Below are 16,059 nucleotides of genomic sequence, written 5' to 3' on the forward strand. Positions count from 1 at the left end.
CTTACATAACACCAGAAAAAAATAAAAACTAATCCTTTTACAACAAAAGAGTTCTGGAAGTAGGCATTAATTTACATTAAAAAAAATAGAATTACTCTGTATTGCATTGCAGGCAAAGAATCCAGCAGGATCACCATGTAAAGCTCATATTCATTCTGTAGAAAAGAGCCAAAAAAAGAGACAAGTTGGAAACAGTTTGCCAGACAGTTAAACAAAATCCAAGTTTAATGTAAGACACACTGGAATCAAATTGTGATTAAATGATCACCATTCTGAAATCATTTTTCCCACTGAATTACTTAAAACATTGTACAGTTCTGCTTTTAAATTAACTGATGATAAATTAATCGATTGGAACTTCAAGCACATTTGACAGAAATAACTACCACTCAGTGAAGGGCTACCAAAATTTTTACTGCCACACTGTGGCTGTGGCTGTGGCTTATGCAGGACGCCCTGCATTTTCTTTCAACACCTTTCGGTGCAAATTGGGTGCTCTGGGGTGGAGCTCCATTGTCACCATCACCCTGTCTGGGCAGTAGTCCATCCCTGCTACCACTGCATAAACTCTTAAGTATTTACAGGATTTTTACTTCATTTTTGTGGTGTGTTATCAAGCAAAATAGTTTGGCAGAAACTGCTGAAATTATAATATTAAACCATTTATATTTAAGGATAAAATCTCAACTGTTTAGACCCAGGTTCCTTCCAGACTGCAATAACGTGCCATAATCTGTATGAGCAAATTACATTCCAACAGTATTCCAAAAGATCTATGGTGGAAATACATACATTCACACCTTTTCCATCATCTGTCTTCCTGAGCTCTGTTTTCACTGGCAGAGGGTTGCAGGAGGCCAGTGCAACCGAAAATGGAGCTTGGGAGTCTGTTTTCACTGGCGGAGCACTTGGGCCACCACAGTTGCCCCCGACACTAGAGGTGGATTTCAGCAGGTTCTGATCAGTTCTGGAGAACTAGTAGTGGAAACTTTGAGTAATTCGGAGAACCGGTAGAAGAAAGTTTGAGTAGTTTGGGAAACTGGTAAAGGCCACCTTTAACTAACCCTGCCCCCATCTATTCTCTGCCTCCTGAGTCCCAGCTGATCAAGAGGAAATGGAGATTTTGCAGTAACCTTCCCCTAGAGTGGGGTGGGAATGGAGATTTTACAGTACCCTTCCCCTGATACACCCACCAAACCACACCTACAGAATCGGTACTAAAAATGTTTGAATCTCACCACTGCCTGACACAAGTGATGTCAAGCTGGCCACGCCCACTATACTATGCCCACTCCAGCCCCCTGAGGTCAGATACAATCCTGATGCAGCCTTCAATGAAATCAAGTTTGGCAAGCCCTGGTCTAATGCATTCCAAGCTACAAATGAGACCCTAAACAGGTCAAGAAGCTATGAAGACTTTCTTCTATTTCTTTTCTTCATATTAAAGAGCATCTAATTTCACTCCTGACCTTGCAGGACTTCTATCTATCTATCTATCTATCTATCTATCTATCTATCTATCTATCTATCTATCTATCCATCCATCCATCTATCATTTCTGCCTCTATCATCTATTCCTGCTGTTATTATTTCTATACTCCTTCCTTTTCCTCTTTTATCCACAACAATTGTAATAGGTGAATTTGGCTGAGAAAGATTGACAGATCCAAAGTTACTCAGCTGCCTAAGGCAAGACCAGAATTCATAGTCTCCTGGATTCTCACCCTGTGCATTAACCAGTGGTAGACCAGTGGTAGTAGACCAGTGATGGTAAACCCTTTTTGGCACGGGTGCCAAAAGGATGTGTGCACATGCGATAGCGTGCATGTGCATGCCCATACCCATAAAGCAATTCCCTCCCCTTGCACATGTGCACAACCCATGCACTGACATCTGTGCATATGCACACACACATCCTACTGTCCCCTGCACATGTGCACAGGCCTCACTGAAGCCTTTGGACCTCTGGTAGGCCCATTAGGCCATTTTCCACCATCCCCAGGGTTCAGGAGGCATTCCTGAAGCCCGGGGAGAGCAAAAATGGCCAAAAAGGAGGCCAAAAATCAGCTGACCAGGGCACACATGCATGCTGGAACTGATATAGGGCAATGCCTTAACATATGGCACTGCATGCCACCTGTGGCACCCGTGCCATAGGTTTGTTATCACTGCACTAGACCCAATTAGGCCTTTTATAGAACATTTTATATTTCATATTTTTAGAAATCTCATAGAATATTGTTTTAAAGAACATAACCTTTTATTAATCTTTGCATCGAGCTGGCTGAGTTACTTAAGACATTTTAAAATACTAGGCACACCACCTACTTTCACTTCCTTCAATATGTCACCATATATCAAGGAACTATTACAGATATCTTCAAACACTTGACCAATGGCCTGCAATCGGTAGAAATGGGGACGTCTGCAGTCACAGATATTCTTTAGTGCCTGAAAGACAATCCATTTACAAGGTCACTTTAGTTGTTTTAGCTTGATTTCTACATGCAGTCTATGAAGCAAGTCAAAAGATCATTATGATCAATATGTGTAAAATTTCTTCTTCAGCTGGAATTTCACTCCTTATGATTTCCAAGATATATCCATTGGCAACAGTTCAGAACAGTTTGTCATTGCCTTTAGATTGTGTGCATTTTGTTTTGTTTGACTGCACAGTCTGGAAGCCGGTGACTTTCTGGGGGCTGCCCCCATATGGTATTGAGATTTATGGATTTGGCCTCATGGAAACTGTCTTGGGAGATTATTATTATTATTATTATTATTATTATTATTATTATTATTATTATTGTTATTGTTACTATTTATTAGATTTCCCACAATATTCCACTTCTCTACTTTAAAAAAAGAAAAAAAAACTATCCATAGGATCCTACATGGATTTTAAGTCACTTTCTAACTTTTCTTATCCTTGCTGAAAGCTCAGAGCTGAAAATTGCAAGATGTTTTGCTTAACTGCACATATAAAATTTGGTAGATGTGGGAGGTAGGTTTGACTTCTAAGATCTAGAAATTCCTGGCGACATAACCATCAAGTGCAATTAGGGATTTATTTAATTAGGGTGGGAGCAGGGATTGGTTCTAACTTACTTTGCGGCTAGTTCACTTACTCCTGTGCCGCTTCACACAGGTGCATATGCAGTGCCAAAAATCCAAAAACAAGATGGCCATGCAGCTGCAGTGCCAGAAACCTGGCTTCTGCACATGCATAGAAGAAAAAAGAAAGAAAGAAAATCCCCCCCCCCAAAAAAAACTTCTCCTCCCAAAAATAAAAAAAAATTCTAAAAAAAAAAGTTGGTGGCGTCCACAGATCAGCACCAACAGAACTGGTTCTGTGATATCACTGTGATGTCACCAGTGGTTTGCTACCAGTTCTATAGAACCGGTGCAAACCAGGAGGAACCCACCTCTGGGTGGGAGGATAGCAAAAGCAATTAGACTTATATACTGCTTCACAGTGCTTTACAGCCCTCTTTAAGTGGTTTACAGAGAGTAAGCATACTGTCCCCCAACAATCTGGGTCTTAATTTTACCAACCTTGGAAAGACAGAAGGCTGAGTCAACCTTGAGCCTACTGAGATTTGATCTGCCAAACTGCTGGCAGCCTATGATCAAATAGCTTGCAGTACTGCACTCTAACCACTGTTCCACCAAGGATCATTTAGGCTCAGCAGGGATACATGTTTGTTTTAATCTCTTTTTAGTAATTAAACACACACACACACATAGCATGAGCAATTTGCATCTATGTTTGAACACAGACATAATTTGTCTTTAAAATTGAGTCCAATTTTAAAACCTTTAACAGAAAACACCGAGGGCCTGTAACAGTGATGGTGAACCGTTATTTCCTTAGATGCCAAAAAAGCATGTGGGCACACTATTGCACATGCACGAGTGCCCACACCCATAAATCAATGCTTGGGGAGAGCAAAAACAGCTTCTCCCACCCCCTGGAGGCCCTCTGGAGGCTGGAATCATCCTGCTTCCCAACATCTGGAGGGCCCAGTAGGCTCATGTTTCGCCATCCCCAGGCTTCAAAGGCTTCCCTGGACTCAGGGGAGGGTAAAAAAACCCTCCTCCCATCTCTCTGGAAGCTCTGTGGAAGCCAAAAATGCCCTCCTCGAGCCTCTGTGAAAGGCAAAAAATTTATGTATGTGTGTGTGTGTGTGTGTTTGTTTGTTTGTTTGTTTGTTTATTTATTTATTGGATTTGTATGCCGCCCCTCTCCGTAGACTGGGGGCAGCTAACAACAGTAATAAAAAACATCATATAAATCCAATATTAAAACAACTAAAAAACCCTTATTGTAAAACCAAACATCCCTACAAACAAACATAACATGCATAAATTGTAAAGGCCTAGGGGGAAAGAATATCTCAATTCCCCCATGCCTGACGGCACAGTTGGGTTTTAAGGAGCTTATGAAAGGCAAGGAGGGTGGGGGCAATTCTAATCTCCGGGGGGAGTTGGTTCCAGAGGGCCCGGGCCGCCACAGAGAATGCTTTTCCCCTGGGCCCCGCCAAATGACATTGTTTTGTTGACAAGACCCGGAGAAGGCCCACTCTGTGGGACCTAACCAGTCGCTGGGATTCATGCGGCAGAAGGCGGTCTCGTAGATACCCTGGTCCGGTGCCATGAAGGGCTTTATAGGTGATGACCAACACTTTGAATTGTGCCCGGAAACTGATCGGCAACCAATGCAGACTGCGGAGTGTTGGTGTTACATGGGCATATGCATGGTGTTACATGGGCATATGCATGGTGCAGCTGAGCTAGGGCAACAGCTCGTGTGCCAGCAGATATGGCTCAGCATGCTACCTGCGGCACCCTATAAGAATGATTTTGAGCCATCATCACTACTTACTTGCTGCTGAAAATTATAGTTCATGCATCTGGATTGAAGCCAGCATAGAAATAAAGCCACTGGCATAAAGTGTGGTTTATTTGTAACTTTTCACATGTCAATGTGCAAACATTATCATTCCGTTGGACCCACTGACTTACCTGAGCCAACTTCTTTTCATGGCGCTCTGTTGACTTGCTCCCAATGAAATCATTCTCCAGCAAATCCTGCTTGGCAATGTACTCCTTCTGAACTTGCATGAACTTGTTATATTGGTCCTTTTTAGTCACACCAGCCAGATAGGAAGGTAAGAACCGGTAATCGTCTTTAAACTCCTTTGTGACACAAAGCCTGCTGCTCTTGAGTCGTCTGAGTTTCAACAATCTCATTTCTGGAATGTCCAACTCTTCCTGTATAAGTGGCTTTGTAAATTTGCCCACTTCTTCATCTTCATCTTCAGGAGTGTCCTTCTTTTGTAGTTTGAATGCAGCGGTATCGAGTGACAAGCTTACTGGTGCTCTAAAGCTGGCCCGGTGGACTGGGGACTGATAACCCGGTGGGGAAGCAGATTTGGCACGGATGGGTACTGGAGAAACATCTTTGCTTCGGATAACTTTTCCCAGAATTTCATGGGCATCCTCTTTGGCAGAAGTGGTTTTCTTTGAACTCACCCAATAGTTGTGTTTTGCAGATTTACGGGGCTTGAAGAGCTTATTGGGGTTTAGGTGGCCTGACACATAGAGCCGAATCTCAGATTTGTGAGACTTTTCCACATCATCTAAAAGCTCTGTCAGATAGGATTTTTGCTTCCTTTCTGCCATGTTAGTCTCTGTATGCACAAAGAAAATAATCAGCAAGCTCCAAAAGGAAAAACACATGTCGATATCTTTCATTTTCACCCAAACCAGTGATGGTGAACCTTTTAGGCACCAAGTGCCCAAACTGCGTGTATGCACATGCCCAAACTGAAAGATGCATGCACGCCTGCACAAACATTAATGAATGTGTGCATGCACAAATGTGTGCATGCATGAACATGTGCATGCACAGACATGCAAGGACATGTGTGAAAATGTGTGCACAAATGCACAGACATGCATGGACATGTGTAGTTATTATTTTATTATTTGTAAAATAAAATTTATTGGCCACCGATCTTACTTTGGGGTAACTCTAAAATGATTTTCCGCTATACTTGATTCTTTACCACTACATAATGTAGTGGTCCTACTAGTCTACTGATACTACTATTCTTCTTAAGATGAAGAATATTTATCCCTTATTTTACTCCCAAGAGTTGTTCTCTCAAATTTAATGGTAATAATATTTGTTTTTGAACTCCAACTGTTTTTTTAAAATGTTTCAAACCTTGAGGACAGCTCTTCCAGAAGGCTATGAAGCTCTGTCGTCTATATACCTGCATAATTCCTTTAAAAAGCTCTCAACAGCCCTGGCCGAACCACTAAGCATAATCTTTAAAAAATCATTCAGGACCAGCTCACTACCAAAGCTACGGTTGCTAGCAATGGTCATCCCTATCTTCAAAAAAGGAGATCCCAGTATAACTGAAAACTACAGACCAATCTCTCTATGCTGCGTCACATGCAAAATCATGGAATCAATTATAAACCAATCAATTTCTATCCACTTAGAAACTAACAACCTACTCTCCAACAAACAATTTGGTTTCAGAAAAAAAATATCTTATAGCCTGCAACTCCTTCACTGCAAGAACATATGGACTACACCAGTGTTTCCCAACCTTGGCCACTTGAAGATATCTGGACTTCAACTCCCAGAATTCCCCAGCCAGCATTCGCTGGCTGGGGAATTCTGGGAGTCGAAGTCCAAATATCATCAAGTGGCCAAGGTTGGGAAACACTGGACTACACATCTCGATCAGGACAAATCAATAGATGCAATTTACATTGGCTTCTGTAAAGTCTTTGACTCAGTGGTTCATGACAAACTGCTTCTAATCTGAAATCTTACAGCATCTCAGGATCCCTACATAGCTGGATAAACTGTGTTCCTATCAAACAGACAACAAGTTGTCAAAATAGGGAGCACCATATCTAATCCTGTTTCGGTTAACAGTGGTGTATCCCAAGGCAGCGTACCGGGACCAACACTCTTCATGCTCTATAAAAATGACCTTTGCGATCACATTACAAGCAACAACGTTCTCTTTGCTGACAATGTAAAACATTTCAACAACACCAATAATACAGCTACTCTCCAAACAGACTTGGCTTTGTGTCTGAATGGTCAAACATCTGGTAACTCCAAATCTCAACCAAAAAATGCTCTGTCCTACACACTGGCAAAAAGAATCAGAATACCAAATACAAGCTGAATAAACAAGACCTTACAGACAACCCCCACTCTGTAAAAGACCTTGGAATACTCATATCAAATGACGAAAGTGCCAAAGTCCACTGCAACAACATCTCCAAAAAGGTTTCAAGAGTTGTTAATCTAATCTTATGTAGCTTCTGCTCCAGTAATATTACACTACTAACCAGAGCATACAAAATTTTCGCCAGACCAATCTTTGAATACAGCTCATCTGTCTGGAACCCACACCGCATTTCAGACATAAACACTTTAGAAAATATCTAGAGATACATTACTAGAAGAGGCCTCCGCTCCTCCCCTTGCAACAGAATACCCTACGAACTAGACTTACAATCCTAGGTTTAGAAAGCTTAGAACTATGTTGCTTTAAACAGAACCTAAGCATAGCCCATAAAATCATCTGCTACAACATCCTTCCTGTCAATGAGTACTTCAGCTTCAACAACAACACATACACACACACAACAGATACAAACTTAAAATAAACCACTCCAAACTCGACTGCAGAAAATACAACTTTAGCAACCGAGTAATTAATGCATGGAACTCATTACCTGACTCTGTGGTATCATCATCAAACCCCAAAAACTTTACCCTTAGACTATCCACTGTTGACCTCACCCCATTCCTAAGAGTAAGTGGAGTGCATATGTGCACCAGCAGGCCTACCGTCCCCTGTCCTAATGTATCTCTCTTACTAGTATCATGTATATAAACATTGTTATTTGTATACTACCAAGATTTATTTGACTGAGTGAGTGAGTGAGTGAGTGAATGAATAAATGAATGAATGAATGAATGAATAAATAAATAAATAAATAAATAAATAAATAAATAAATGTAGTACAGGAAAACTGAGACCTGTGAAATCACACATGTCTAGTCAGAGTATGGGAAAATGAGGTGAGGGAGTGAGGTATTTTGCTAATGGGATGGACACCCCTTTTTAGAAGAACCCCAAATCAACTTTAATTGGAAATTACCCATACCAATTAAAAAGGCCCTGAAAAATTTAGCTACATACCCCCTGATGAGAACTCTTTGTTACCTTGACCTCACATACCAAACTCTGAGGCTTCTACAGCCCCTGGACTTTCAAGAGTATGGGTTTTTGGGTTTTTTTCAAACAGAGACACTTGAAGATTTCCAGAGATGATATAATTTTTGAGTCCTTTTGAAGAATAAGCTCAAGAGCTCCTTTGAAACCTGTGGTCAGAACTTCAAGTCCCTTTATCATCTACAAACGTATCTGGAAATAAAGAAAAAAATATTCTGCAGAGACTTGCCAATAGACTCCGTTTAAATCTGCAGGAATAGGTGGTGTATATTCATAAGCATTTATATCATTAATTGATATTAAGCAACTAAATGAACCAACAGAAATGCTTTTTTGAATATAAATATTGATGTGGACTTCTGAGTGGCATATACCACCTGCATTCCAAAAGCGAACAGGACCAGGATTTAAATTAATTTGAGTTCAGTTAATATGATAATCTGATTATTCTGTATTTAGTTTTGCTTCCCTGTTCTGTCACATTAAATTACTGTTCACAGCAATTTCTGAAGTCTCTCTGGGATTCATACTCAAGACTTTGGAGTAGGTGATGCATGTTATTCTGAAATCACAGAATATATAGTTTTATGGTAAGTCCTTCTAAGAGCCGACTATTCTGCTTGCTGCAATTCTCTAGGTAACCAAATTTAAAAAACATTCACTTGGAATAAGCAGAATTCTCGTTGCTGCTAAATCTGCCTGTACGTTGTAAGCAGAAAAATTGACTTCACTGAATGAGATCAGCTATGACTTGAAACATCCAGGCACCTTGACAAGAAGAAGCCATCTAAAAATGGCCCTGCTGTTTTTAATATCTATGTCGCATTCAAATTATCACCCATCATCCTTCATTATTGACCACCCTGGTTGAAACTGATGAGATTTAGATGCCATGGTTATGTGGAATGCTACAGACTTCCTAGTTCTGCTTTAATCAACTTGCCAACAGTTTCTGCAATGCTTCTAGGCATGTCAATTCATGAAAGAGGTGTGTGTGTGTGTGTGTGTGTGTGTGTATCATATTTTTCAGAATACAATGATACCTTGCCTTACAAACTTAATTGGTTCCAGGACGAGGTTCGTAAGGTGAAAAGTTTGTAAGACAAAACAATGTTTCCCATAGGAATCAATGGAAAAACGATTAATCCGTGCAAGCCCAAAATTCACCCCTTTTGCCAGCCAAAGCGCCCGTTTTTGCGCTGCTGGGATTCCCCTGAGGCTCCCCTCCATGGGAAACTCCACTTCTGGACTTCTGTTTTTGCAATGCTGCAGGGTAATCCCAGCAGGGTAATCCCAGCATCGCAAAAACGAGTGCTTCGCTGGCAACGGAAGTCCAGAGGTAGGGTTTCCCAGCGATGGATGCATCAGTGAAATTGCAGCATCGCAAAAACACTGAAGTCCTTGAAACCCCACCTCTGGACATCGTTGCCAGCGATGCTGGGATTCCCCTGCTGGGATTCTCCTGCAGCATCACAAAAATGTGGAAGTCTGGAGGTGGGGTTTCCCATGGAGGGGAGCCTCAGGGGAATCCCAGCAGCACAAAAATGGGCGCTTCGCTGGCAATGGAAGGTCCAGAGGTGGAGTTTCCCAATGAGGGGAGCCTTCACCTGGCAATGAAGGTCTGGAGGCGGGACATCCCAGCGGGGGCGGCGAGTTCATAAGGTGAAAATAGTTCGGAAAAAGAGGCAAAAAAATCTTAAACCTTGGGTTCGTATCTCAAAAAGTTCGTATGACAAGGGGTTCGCAAGATGAGGTATCACTGTATAAGATGTTCTGGACTATAAGATGTGCCTAGTTTTGGGGGCGAAAACAAGGAAGGGGGTGGAAACTACCTCTGCCTCCCAGCAATTTGTCTCCTTGCAGCAAACAGAAAACAGCCTGGTCAGCTTCAGCACAATCTGAGTTAGCATGAGCAGCTGATTGTCAGTTGGGTTGGCCTCTTGGAATACCGCCTATCAGTTCTTCCAGGCTGCAGGGATCATCACTGACCATTGCCACCTGCGCTGCCCATGGCCATCCTCACTGCCGTCACCACCACCTACTGCCACTTCCATGCACCCCATTTTTGGCTTCCACATGCCCCATTTTTGGCCTCTACGCATCCGGTTTTTGGCCCATTCCAGGTGGAGATCACCGCCACCAATGCAGAATTTATCTTCTGAATCTCTGTGCTGCCATCTTTTTTCTTTAATTTTTGGTCTTTTTTTGCTTCCTGCACATGTGCAGAAGCAAAATCTCAATGAGGGGATGCTCGCACACATGAGATTTTGATGATTTTTTTGCTTCTGCGCATGCACAGAAACATAACATTGCCAAAATCTCATGTGCATGTCCCCTCGCAAGGTTTCAGCATATTTTGCTTCCTACACATGAGAGCAAAACCACGCTGGGTATGCACATAAATTTGCATGTGTATTACGCATACACACACAAGAAGCCCCAGGCTGCGTGCACAGCACACTGGTATCAGCAGGTAAGAGCAATCTGCCCCTGCTGTATAACTATATGTACTTCTATGACAGTCTCAAAGGTCTTTTTGGGTTGGATTATTGCTTTTGCCATTATAAGTAGCAGAAACCATCATTGCACTAGGCAGCTAGTTAAAATCTCAAAAACAAAGCAAAACAAAGCAATGTGAAGACAGGTGGGGGAACCCCATCATGAATGGGAATGATAGAGCCTTAACATAACTATCATATCAAATTATTTCTTTATTAATGTTTAGAAAACAGTAAATATGAAAACACATTAATATCTTACTTAATTTCTCTGTTTTATGTAAATTCCAGAGCTGCAGCAAAAAAACCTGAATTTGGTTTTCAACCATTACAATTCACTTCAAAATAACAAATTCAATTCTTGCTAACAGTTTCAGGTTCAAGGCAACAGTAAAATCAGAGTCCTGTTTTGCAGTTTCAGCTTTCATGATCCTACTGGTCCTGAAGAACTACTTATCCATTCCCTCCCCTCAAAATAAACTACAAAACTACATAAATTAACACTGAGATTCATTTAAACTGAGCCCTAACTTACATTTCACAAGCTCCATAAGGTCTCTGGTGTATCTGCTGTTAGCTTGGTAGGTAGGCAAGGAAACCAGTCAAACATTCCGAGTTCTGCTTAGTGGTTGTTAAGCAACAGCACAGGACAGAAGCATCTGATTAAAAACAAAGCTTTTCTAAATATCATGTTTCTACATGATAACTTTTCTTCACGGAGACATTGCATTTGAAAAATGCAACTTAGCTTCTTGACTGCTCATCTGACTGGAGTGAATTACATCACTCAAAATGTGATGATGTGTGCATCAGGTAATGTGAATAACGTAAGGAACCAGCCATATTGAATTATTTAAAAAGCAATGATAAAATTGAAGCCTTTAGAAACCCTCATGTTATCTACTACATCACTTGGTTAGCAAAATGTAACCAACAAAGCACTCAAGAGACATCAGAAATACTTGTTGCTACCCTATTTCCCTGAAAATAAGACAGCGTCTTATATTAATTTTTGCTCCCAAAGATGTGCTACGTCTTATTTTCAGGGGATGTCTTATTTTTTTCAAGAAGAATTCACATTTATTCCTGAACAAAAAAAATGAACATTTATTATATACTGTACAGTAGTTGTCATCACAAACTAGCATAACCACACAAACTGTGAATCCTATCAAAAATTTCTTGCTACTACCGTACCATTATGCACTACTACCATGTTGGATATGTTTTAAATCTGATTGATGCAGCGTTTTGGGATGCAAAAGTTGGAGTTGGCCTTCTCCAGGTCCCGTCGACTAAACAATGTCATCTGGTGGGCCCCAGGGGAAGAGCCTTCTCTGTGGCGGCCCCGGCCCTCTGGAATCAACTCCCCCTGGAGATTAGAACTGCCCCCACCCTCCTTGTCTTTCGTAAACTACTCAAGACCCACCTATACCGCCAGGCATGGGGGAGTAGAGACACCTTTCCTCCAGGCTTTTTTATATTTTATGTTTGGTATGTATGTGTTGTTTGGTTTTTAAATATGATAAGATTTTATATGCTTCTTTTTTAATATTAGATTTGTTTCACTATAATATTGTTTTTTATTATTGTTGTGAGCTGCCCCGAGTCTTCGGAGAGGGGCGGCATACAAATCTAATAAATTATTATTATTATTATTATTATTATTATTATTATTATTATTATTATTAATTTATGGGCAGCAGTGTTATATATGTTCTGTTCGGGAATGCTTGTATGTATGTCTGTTTAATAATGCGGTTTTAAAAATATTTTAAATTGTAAAGTTTTAGATTTGTTATGAACTGTTTTTATTGTGTTGTGAACCACCCCGAGTCTACGGAGAGGGGCGGCATACAAATCTAATTAATAATAATAATAATAATAATAATAATAATAATAATAATAATAATAATAATGCAAAATGAAACATCTCCTATGTCTTACTTTCAGGGGATGCCTTATATTAGGCAATTCTACGAAACCTCTCCTATGTCTTACTTTTGGGGGTGACTTATTTTCAGGGAAACAGGGTATTATTGATCCAGAGTACAATTTTCTATTTTTCCAAAAATGGATGACTATGAGTTCTCCTATGACAGTACCTGATCCCCCCAAAATGTAACAAAATATAAAATTTGTGTAAGCATACTTCATACATGCTATCTTAATTACTTCATACATATTATCATAAATGGAGAGAATTATATTGTATACACATTTTAGTACCTTTTCCCAAGCTGTATAGTACGTAAACTCAACTTCCAGAATTACCCAACTCACTAATGAGCATCAGTTTAAGGAAATATGCACATGGGTGTTAAAACCTTACAAATGTGCATTTCACTGTATGTATCAAGCCAAAGCCATTTTATTTGGGATCTTAGGGATGCCACATTTTATGTATTCTACTACGCATTTTCTATTCTGAGAAAATGGGAGTAAGGATTGTATGAGGTTGTTGGTATGTAGCCATGACAAATTCTTTCTAGAAAGCCAAGGTCATCCTTTGTCTCTGTACTCCTGCACCTGCACAGAAGAAGATGGGTGGATTCTGCCAGCATGGCAATAGAAGATTGGGAAGTGTGATGGACTTGTGGGTGTGGGAGTAAGGACTTGAACTTCCAATCAGGTGGTAAAACCTAGGAGATTTCAGATTCTATTAATAAATTGAAACTTTGACAAATACTCTGCCTTGGATTCTGATTTAATTTTGGAGCTATTTAGAATCCTGACAGTATGCTTTATACGTTCTGTGAAAGTGTATCAGATAGAAAGTTTATCACACTTGTGCTCACACATCTTCATACGTTTAGAGTTTATCAGGTTACTATAGTGTAATTTTCATGTAACATTTTGAAAACCTTGATTGGTGATAACAGCTTGACTGATCTTGTAAGCTAAACAGACTCAGTCTGAGTAAGTATTTGCATGGAGGATTATATGGAAATTAAAAATACTAGGATTAAAAAAAAATCCCAAAGCAAAGCATTAGCAAGCCATTTCTGTGCTTCTTATGAGAAAACTTCATGGATTCAGTGAATGAATAATATCTGGAAGTGGTGGGTTAAGGCTTAATACAATGAGGCCACCAGGGAAGAGGATGTTAAACTATTGTCTGATATCCCATGTTAATTTCCACCACGAGTCTGCGGAGAGGGGCGGCATTCAAATCAAATCAAATCAAATCTCAAATAAATAAATAAATAAATTAAATAAAATAAATAAAATAAATAAAATAAATAAAATAAATAAAATAAATAAAATAAATAAAATAAATAAAATAAATAAAATAAATAAAATAAATAAAATAAATAAAATAAATAAAATAAATAAATAAAATAAATAAAATAAATAAAATAAATAAAATAAATAAAATAAATAAAATAAATAAAATAAATAAAATAAATAAAATAAATAAAATAAATAAAATAAATAAAATAAATAAAATAAATAAAATAAATAAAATAAATAAAATAAATAAAATAAATAAAATAAATAAAATAAATAAAATAAATAAAATAAATAAAATAAATAAAATAAATAAAATAAATAAAATAAATAAAATAAATAAAATAAATAAAATAAATAAAATAAATAAAATAAATAAAAAATGAAGGCAAATATATATGTCCCAGGATAATGTTGCAGGATCCAATCTGGGTCGGCCATTGGGATCCGAGTTTTTGTCTTTCAAGCTTTCAGACTCAGCTAGGCTAGAGAGAAGTTCCTTGAAGATGGGCTCCAACACGAGTCCAAAAGCTTGAAAGACAAAAACTCTGGTCCTGGTGACTGACCCAGATTGGATCCTGCGTGTCATTTAACTTTGTCAGAACAGGAAGCCATTCCACTGATGACTATAGGATGCAGATTCCCAGAAACCTCAGGGAAAACTCCAAAGACAGCAGAGGCCGAATTGAAAATAAGAAGCTAGTGGCAGAGGGAGATAGAGCAGACCTGGGCAAGATGCGGCCCGAGGGCCGGATGTGGCACGCCCGCTGTCTGTGACCAGCCCGTGGAAGTTGGTCCAAGTTTTCTAGATAAGAACCAGGTGTTCAAGATATAATATATAGTATATAGTATATAGTATATAATAAATATATAACATATAATATATAATATACAATAAATAATATAATATATAATTATAATTTATAATTACAGTATAATATAATTAACTCAGTTCTACCCAATAATATACAGTATTAGATAGAACTGAGTTAATTATATTAGTCCGGCCCTCTAAAACCATCCCAATTTCTCATACGGCCCTATGGCAAAATTAATTCCCCTCCCCTGAGATAGAGGAACTAATAACTAATAACCGAAAGTCACAAAACAGAGCCGAGGTTGGCAAAATCTACTTCAGGGAAATTTTGTTGGAGCAATTGAAATAGGAACGGTAGCTGACCAAACTATCTAGCATTCTGTTTTTTTAATTTACTACTTTGTTTTTATTTTCCTCCTGCCCTAAACTCATAAGGCGTATGTCATGTCTGCTTCGCTCAGAATTTAGCAAAGTAAAACTCAGAGTCCATTTTGAACTTCAAAGTTTATTTTTACTAAATCGGAAGTGAATGCAATGAAAGAAAAGCAAAGTCTGAGGAAAAAGGCTCTAGAGATGCCTATTACAAAGTAACCCCAACATCCCCCTTGGGCAGTCCACCCAATCCAGAATGTCCATGAGCATCAGGTGGGTGCATCTTCACCGATGTGTCATGCTTCTGGAATGTACAGCCATTAACCTTGACTTGGCAATAAGCAGGCCTGCTCTGCGCATGTGCCAGCCTGCAGCTTCCCCTCTCTTTCACCTTTTTTCACACGAAATCAAAACTCCCATGGGCTCTTCCAGCAAGCTTCCTCCCCCCAAAATCCCGAATGTCTCCCCCTGCCCCCGTTCCTTTATGACAGCCAATGCAGGTGAAGATAGGAATACTGCAGAGAGGCTAACAGCGCAGTAATAGATGAAGACTAGCTTGGTAGCCACAATATTAACTAAACTCTGATCTTATTCAAATAAAGTCATATGCTTTTCTTATTGGCTACATTTATCTGCTTCCCAAAATTGTTCTTTTTTGCCCTGCATGTCGATCAACACACATGTAGATTATATGTGAATATACTTGAGTGCCCAATTTTTTTCCCTTGCCTTCCCTGCAGAAGCCCATGCTTATGTTAAGCACCAGACACAGTAAATAACAATAAAGAAAACTATGAAAAAAAGTTTCTTTAAAAAAAATCTGTATTTCATGATATTCACAACATTTGTGTTTTATCTATAT

The 16,059-nt window shown here is 39.3% G+C and overlaps 1 protein-coding gene across 4 annotated transcripts in view; it reads right to left on the reverse strand.

Moving 5' to 3' along the window:
* The window catches only part of C1H6orf118 (chromosome 1 C6orf118 homolog), a 31,656-nt gene extending 20,288 nt beyond the window's left edge, over positions 1-11,368 (reverse strand). The window contains exons 1-6 of one of the 4 annotated variants that reach the window (XM_070733826.1): positions 11,313-11,345; positions 8,247-8,471; positions 5,026-5,693; positions 2,329-2,451; positions 793-975; positions 96-155 (exon numbers count right to left, since the gene is read on the reverse strand). In XM_070733826.1, coding sequence (XP_070589927.1) covers positions 96-155; positions 793-975; positions 2,329-2,451; positions 5,026-5,685 — 1,026 coding nt within the window. In that variant the 5' untranslated portion in view covers positions 5,686-5,693; positions 8,247-8,471; positions 11,313-11,345. Of the gene's footprint in view, positions 1-95; positions 156-792; positions 976-2,328; positions 2,452-5,025; positions 5,694-8,246; positions 8,472-11,039; positions 11,119-11,312 lie in introns of those variants that run through there. The other 3 variants (XM_070733827.1, XM_070733828.1, XM_070733829.1) reach the window with 3 other exon arrangements.
* Positions 11,369-16,059: the final 4,691 nt, after the last annotated feature.

The sequence above is a fragment of the Erythrolamprus reginae genome, chromosome 1 (assembly GCF_031021105.1).
Source record: "Erythrolamprus reginae isolate rEryReg1 chromosome 1, rEryReg1.hap1, whole genome shotgun sequence".
Taxonomy (NCBI): domain Eukaryota; kingdom Metazoa; phylum Chordata; class Lepidosauria; order Squamata; family Dipsadidae; genus Erythrolamprus; species Erythrolamprus reginae.